Source organism: Penaeus japonicus, unplaced genomic scaffold (genome assembly GCF_977035675.1).
Source record: "Penaeus japonicus unplaced genomic scaffold, GWHDUDI00000001_assembly GWHDUDI00000011, whole genome shotgun sequence".
In the NCBI taxonomy this organism is placed as follows: Eukaryota; Metazoa; Arthropoda; class Malacostraca; order Decapoda; family Penaeidae; genus Penaeus; species Penaeus japonicus.
This window is the reverse complement of record NW_028234413.1, coordinates 7,611,154-7,618,330: the sequence shown is the minus strand read 5'-3', so window position 1 is coordinate 7,618,330 and position 7,177 is coordinate 7,611,154. Positions and strand designations below refer to the sequence as shown.

At 44.9% G+C, this 7,177-nt stretch overlaps 1 protein-coding gene and 1 long non-coding RNA gene across 2 annotated transcripts; both read left to right on the top strand.

Moving 5' to 3' along the window:
- The first annotated feature begins 1,773 nt into the window (after positions 1-1,773).
- Positions 1,774-3,755, top strand: LOC147470947 (uncharacterized). Its single transcript, XM_086541404.1, has 3 exons — positions 1,774-1,913; positions 2,060-2,663; positions 3,453-3,755. The coding sequence occupies exons 1-3, from the start codon at positions 1,816-1,818 to the stop codon at positions 3,753-3,755; spliced, it is 1,005 nt and encodes a 334-aa protein (XP_086397530.1). The 5' UTR covers positions 1,774-1,815.
- Positions 3,756-5,276: 1,521 nt separating this feature from the next.
- LOC147470946 (uncharacterized) lies at positions 5,277-6,205 on the top strand. The gene is made up of 2 exons (XR_015191368.1): positions 5,277-5,343; positions 5,706-6,205. It is a non-coding gene; the product is annotated as an uncharacterized LOC147470946 (long non-coding RNA).
- The last annotated feature ends 972 nt before the right edge of the window (positions 6,206-7,177 follow it).

The window sequence follows — 7,177 nt, the reverse complement described above, 5'->3', positions numbered from 1 at the left end:
CTTTCAATGGTTTTTAAAGGGTTGCGGCCATAGGACAAATTCATGGCCAGGTCAAAAGAAAGATATTTGATATAGAAGGAGGAGAGACCTTTTGTGTTTTGAATATTTATAATAATAAACTGATGATCGGAACTATTTCTTTTTATATCTTTTTAAATGTATCTTTTAAGACAATCGATAAAACACTGAAATAAGAATGTTTGCCTGACTCTAGCCACGCCTGCTCGGCAATGTCCTGTGTAGGAACTCTTTCTTTCTACATACAAACTGACATACACTCATACACATACATAACATACATTTTACACGTCTTCGACTGTCTCGCACATACACGGGTGCTGATCCCTTATCAGCTGGTGGCAGCCTACCCCTACACAGGACGAGATTCACGTTACCATAGATTCAATCGGGATTTTACTTTGGGGCAAGGGAATGTCTCGGGGAATCACTACAGCTCTTATTTATTTTTGGTGATCAGCGGTGGGATCTGAATGTTTCAGGCAAGCATTAATTTCAGGTACTTCTTTCGTGTGGACTAAAGTTTGTTTCAGGGATTAAAAAGTCCAGTAATTTTTCGTTTAGGTCAAGGTCTAAGGCATTAATTAAAAGTAATGGGTAAACGAAAGCTGCGGAGAGGGTTAGTTGGTGAGTCAGAGGCAGGTCCATCGGGAGAATCTTCACGAGACGATTCCAACACGAGTGGTGAGTTGACCCTTTTGCCCAGAGAAAACATGGACATTTCATTGTTTGACGAGTTGCAGACTCAAATTAATAGTCTGAAAACTCTGGTTAATGATTTGCAGGTAAGGAACTCTGAATTGGAATTAAAATTAGAACAGAACAGGGCAACACCAAGTACTAGTGAAGCTTCTTCCCGTGATTTTGTTGAATATGTTGTACAGAAGGAAGCGGTAATTATTTTTAAAGCTGAGACCTCTGCTGCTCAACCACTTAAAAGGAATCAGGAGGTAGAGAGTTGGATCCGCAGCATTGAGAACTTGACTAGACCTCCCACTGATTCGGCCTATATTCGCGCGGCGAAGGCTTCGTGCAGAGGAACGGCAGACTTGATAATCAATGGACCCCTGTTTGATAGAATTTCAAGTTGGGAGGAATTTAAAGTTAAAGTAAGGGTTAAATTCAGGGGGACATGTTCTGCCACAGACTTTTTTAGAATACTTGAAGGATATAAGTTGAAGTCCGATCAAGCTCCTCTTGATTTTTATGTTCGTTTAGAGGGTAATGTATACCAAGGTTTTTATGATTATCCTGGAGCCATAGGGGATCCTGACGAATTGATCAGGAGGTATTTTTAAGAGGTTTGCCATTTTGGTTGAGGGAAGCTTTAGTCCTAAAGGAGGATGGTTCGTTGTCGGAGATTGTCGATGCTTCTCAGAGGATTTGGAACCTTCGAGTTGGTGTAAAAGGCGAAAGTGAAGGTAATGTGAGTACCCCAGAGACAGCAGGTGAACCTGAGTACCCAAGGAGAAGTTTACGTCCAAGGCAAGTAGCTCCTGTTGAAAGGTATTGTTCTTACCACAAATCTGACTCCCATGATACAGCCGACTGTCGAAGTCGTCAACTGACGAGGTGTTTCCTGTGTAAGAAGGAAGGACACTTTGCCAATAGGTGTCCCTTTCTCGCGGCCCGCCGGGACGAAGAGGTTCCAACCCCAGGCGCAGGACCCCAAGGAACCAGTGATGCCCGTGAGTAGCCAAGTAAAACATGGGAGACCCATAGTACACTTACAGGTTAATGGTCAAACGGCTGAAGGATTTGTGGATACTGGATCAGAAGTAACTATACTTTCCCGAGATGCCATGGAAAGGTTTAAGATACACCGACCCTTTTCTTCATCGAAAACCCTGCGAGGTGCTTCGGGACGACAGTTTCAGCCTGAAGCGGAAGCGACGGTAAGAATCGAAATCGCTCCTCATGTCTTCTGCTTCCATAAAGTATGTATAGTGAATGAAATATCTTTCCCAGGTGATATTTTACTGGGCATTGACTTACTCAGAAGGTTCAACTTCCGGCTAATTTCCTATCACTCACCCCTTAGAAAATATATGGTGTTTAATGGCGTGAAGGTGCCGCTCACATACTCCGATGCCGCCTCAAGGGAGGTGCAGGTGATTAATAAGACCATCCCCGGAAGAGAAAAACCTGGTTCAGGTGGACGGACGTGCAACATGGGTGAGGTAGAAAACAGTGTTGTGGTTCAGAAGACAGTGCAGTGCCCTCCCCATAGTGGTGTTTTTATACATGGACAAGTACAGAATGGAACCAGGCATCCGGAGGTATGTATCTGTGGAATTACTGACCGTGTATTAGTGCCTAGGACCGTGGTGACTGTAAAAACGAACATGGTTAATGTGTGGGTAGTGAATGATGGACCAAAGCCAGTGACACTTAAGGGGGGTATGGTTGTTGCAAGAGTTGAGCCTGTAGAACAAACTTTTCACCAAGACTCTGCTTCAAGGGAAGTGCCTCCTAAGAACTTTGTGCCCACTAGCAGGGAGGATAATGATGGGGATTCTTTAAGCAGTGTTACGGAGGATTTCATCGACGATTTCGATGACTTTTTTATGGAACCCAAGATTTCGGCTACACTGAGGACCAATACACCGTCTTTCCTGAAGTTAATTTCGAAACGTATGCTGTTGGTGAGACAGAAGCTAGCCTCGACATACCGAAGGAGAAGGTAAACCATCTTACGGTTGAACAAAGATATCAATTGTTTTCCATTTTAAACAAATTTCCCAATTTATTTAAGGAAGGAGCTCCACTGGGGAAGGTGCCAGGTATTTCCCATAGGATAGTAACCTCCAGTGAGACCCCTCTGAGGACCAGACAGTGGCGTCTACCGGAACATGCAAGGACCACCATAAGGGAAGAGTGTGATAAGATGCTTACTGGTGGCATCATCGAGCCTTCAAAATCTCCTTGGTTGTCCCCCGTGGTTCTGGTCAGGAAAAAGGATGGACAGGTAAGGTTCTGCATTGACTTTAGGAACCTGAACAAAGTAACGATTGGGGATGCATATCCAATGCCCCGTATAGACCAGACCATTGATGAACTCCATAACACTGAGTGGTTCACTGCCCTTGATGCCCGCTCTGCTTACTGGACAGTGGAGGTAGATCCAGAGGATAGGGTAAAAACGGCATTTTCAGATGGCCACCGACTTTTCCAGTTTGCCAGGCTTCCTTTTGGACTCGCCACGGCCCCATCCACCTTCCAGAGGGCCATCAACACGGTATTGGCTCCAGTCTTGGGGAGGCATGTGCTAGCATACCTGGATGACGTGGTGGTTTACTCCCGTTCGTTTGATGAACATCTCGAGCATCTGGAAGAAACTTTAGACCTGCTCAGTAAGGCTGGCTTCTGCCTAAATGTCGGTAAGTCCTCCTTTGCCACTCATGAATTTAAATTCCTGGATACCTTATAACCAGGAAGGGATACAGCCAGACCCAGCTAAAGTAGAGGCCATTAAGACCATGAAGCCCCCACAGAATGTGAAGGGAGTCAGACAATTTTTAGGATGTACAGGATTTTTTCGGAAACACATCCCCAGTTATGCCATGATAGCTGCCCCACTCACCTCTTTAACCAGGAAGGGAAGATCATTTCGGTGGAAAGAAGAACATCAGCAGGCATTTGAGGAGCTGCAGCGACGGCTGATGTCGGCACCAGTCCTCCGGAAAAACCCGATTTTAACCGTCCTTTTGAGGTGCACTCCGATGCGTCTCAGGTAGCCATCGGAGCATGTCTTATGCAGCGAGACGGGGAAGGGGTCCCTCATGCTGTTGCCTATTTCTCACGAAAGCTTAGGGAGGTAGAAAGGAGATATCCCGCGATTGATATTGAGGCCCTGGCAGTTGTCGAAGCTGTCAGAAATTTTGATGCGTATATTTATGGGAAATCATTTGTGATTTATACTGACCACCGGCCTTTAGTATACGTATTTAGGCAGGTCACTAAGTCAATCAGGATGACAAGATGGTCCCACGAACTCTCCTTTTACCAGTACGAACTTCGGTATAAACCAGGTGCTTCCCATCATGTACCTGACCTCCTAAGCAGAGCAGTAGCGGCAACATCTCTTGTCATGGACGCCCAGAAGATTGCCGAAGAGCAACAGAAAGACCCCTATGGACTGAAATTATCCAGTACCTTCAGGAACAGAGACTGCCCCGACGAAGAACACCCTTTCCTTTAGAAGAATTCGAGGTAAGCGATGGCCTATTATATCATTTACGTCACCTTCCAGACCGTGTGATCCAGCAGCTAGTGATCCCTCGCACCATGAGGGATGAGGCAATAAAATCGGTGCACAGTGAACCGACAGCAGCCCACCCTGGAGTCTATAGGACTTACACGCGTCTGAGAGACCAGTATTACTTTCCTCAGATGTTGATGGGCGTCAAGAACTTCGTGGCGGCATGCCCCCAATGTCAACGGCGAAAAGGAGTTGCGGTGCGAAGGGCTAAATTAAGTTCAGCCCAGAGGTGACACAGGTTATGGAGAGGGTGTCGGCCGATCTTCTAGATTTGCAAGGATCTCTGAATGGTTACCGTTACGTTCTGGTCATCGTAGAACATCTTACCAGGTATTTACAGTTGATACCTTTGAAGAACAAGGATGCAGAAACAGTGGCTAAGGCATTTGTGGAGAAATATGTGACGCTTTTTGGACCTCCTAATACTCTAGTAACGGATTCTGGGGGCGAGTTTAAAAACCGTCTATTTTCCCAGGTATGCGAAATGCTTAAGATAAAGTTGGGATATACTACAGCTTTCCATCCACAGGCTAATGGTATGGTAGAAAGGAGTAACAGGGTTATAAAGGATGCCCTGGCTACCCTGGTAGGAGAACACCCGGACGAATGGGATGAGCTCCTTCCGTATGTACGTCTCGCCCTGAACACGGCGGTACACAGGAGTACCGGACAGCCGCCGTTGTACCTCATGATAGGGAAGGATGGTTATTTCCCTGTAGGGCTGACGAACCGGCAGGAGATTGATGAGGGATCAGCTCAACGGTTCCGCGAAAGGCTCAAGGAGGCTCGAGCGGTTGCAGTGGAAACGGCCCGTCGCGCACAGTCGATATGGGCCGAGGACTACAACCGGAGAGTGCGGCAGAAGTTCACACCAGCAGAGGGTGATCTTGTCCTTGTCAGAGAGTACGCCCGCCGGACAGGGGTGGCAGGCCGAGCTCTTGGTTCCCGGTGGAGTGGCCCTCTGCGGGTGAAGAAGCAGGTAGGCCCAGTCACCTTCACGATGGAACCGAGGATCCCGGTGTCCCTGGTACGAGTAACCGGGAGTAAGCGCGTCCACAACCTATGTAGGTATTTGATCTTTTTTGGAGTTGATCGTGATTGTGGTTAAGGGCTAACAGTGTTTCGCCCAGTAGAAATTAGAGTGGGTTATCCCTGTCTCGCTTCTTTGTGGCTGTTTTACTGGTTTTAATTTTAAGGTTAATTTTAAGTGTTTTTGATGTTTTAGGATTAAGGATTTTTGATGGGTTCAGCCAGTTTTTAGTTTCTTTTTCTTAATTGCTATTTTTTGTATTATTTATTTTAATGTTGGCTGTTTGTTTTTATTTAAGGTCGTGGTTCTCTCCCCTTTCCATATTTTTACAGATTTGTTCTTTTGCCTGGATGATGACTTTTAACTATGCTCGGCAGTAAAACCCCTATTTTGCAGTTTGTGTATAGTCCACAGGCCTTGGCAAAGCGGCCTATGAACTTCGAGGGGGAGGAGTTGTAGTGATGTACTTCGCCCCAGCCATCCCTCCAGGGGAATATACACGAGTGTCCCTTTGTCGCCACGAGGGGGAAGCGGCGCCAAGAGATGGCGTTGCCCTGGAGGGCCTACTACTCGCTCCCTCCCTGGAAGGAGGGCCTACCACATGCTCCCTCCCTGGAAAGAGGCCCATATTACCCCTGCGAGGCCGTGTTTCGGCAGCAGATAGCCTCTAGCACATGAGCCACAAGCTCGGCAAAAGCACTGCTCACAACAAGTGTCCTTTTGGCACTTGTTGTTTTTCTCTGATTTTATTGAACTTTTATTGTCTTTCAATGGTTTTTAAAGGGTTGCGGCCATAGGACAAATTCATGGCCAGGTCAAAAGAAAGATATTTGATATAGAAGGAGGAGAGACCTTTTGTGTTTTGAATATTTATAATAATAAACTGATGATCGGAACTATTTCTTTTTATATCTTTTTAAATGTATCTTTTAAGACAATCGATAAAACACTGAAATAAGAATGTTTGCCTGACTCTAGCCACGCCTGCTCGGCAATGTCCTGTGTAGGAACTCTTTCTTTCTACATACAAACTGACATACACTCATACACATACATAACATACATTTTACACGTCTTCGACTGTCTCGCACATACACGGGTGCTGATCCCTTATCAGCTGGTGGCAGCCTACCCCTACACAGGACGAGATTCACGTTACCATAGATTCAATCGGGATTTTACTTTGGGGCAAGGGAATGTCTCGGGGAATCACTACACCATGACTACTTTGAGTTGTGTTGGTCAAATCTTTTATATCGATATTCATAATAGCCCACTTGCTAAGGCAATGCAATCTAATGCTTTAGAGGATGCTAAATAGTTTTTTTTTCAGAAATTCAGTAAAAGAATTTCTTTATTTCAAAGCAACCACATCATAACCTGAAAGACGATTTTCGCAAACGCCAACTGCGTCAAAGTAATTGATAGGCTCTTCAAAACTGCCGTTTTATTAATCCTATCAATATGGTTACGCAAAACTTTCCACTCGCCGTCTCCTTCCATTACCCTTCCTACTTCTTATGACTTATATACCTCTTACTCCTCTTCTTCATGCATTTCTATTCATGGTCAGCATTCCCTAGGCCAGGCGGCTTATCATAAGATATACAGCATCTTCAACATGTGCGATTCATTTCCATCATTTATATCTGAAAACCGTTATTCACTAATTCATTGCTGTTGATTCTTTTCTCTCACTATCCGTTTTTCTTATCATTATTATTCAAGAATATCAACTATTATTAATAACAACAGTGATAATATTAATACTTATTATGATTATTATTATAAAACCAATAATAATGATAGAATAGTGACTACACTATCACTGATATTATGCAATATTTTGATCGCATAAAGCAGGTTAT

Bases quoted from the DNA above. Each gene is read 5' to 3' on its own strand.
- LOC147470947 (XM_086541404.1), top strand. From the start codon at position 1,816: ATGCCATGGAAAGGTTTAAGATACACCGACCCTTTTCTTCATCGAAAA. The intron at 1,914-2,059 runs GTAAGAATCGAA...CTCACCCCTTAG, and splicing joins AGCCTGAAGCGGAAGCGACG to AAAATATATGGTGTTTAATG. The intron at 2,664-3,452 runs GTGAGACAGAAG...CCTTATAACCAG, and splicing joins TTTCGAAACGTATGCTGTTG to GAAGGGATACAGCCAGACCC.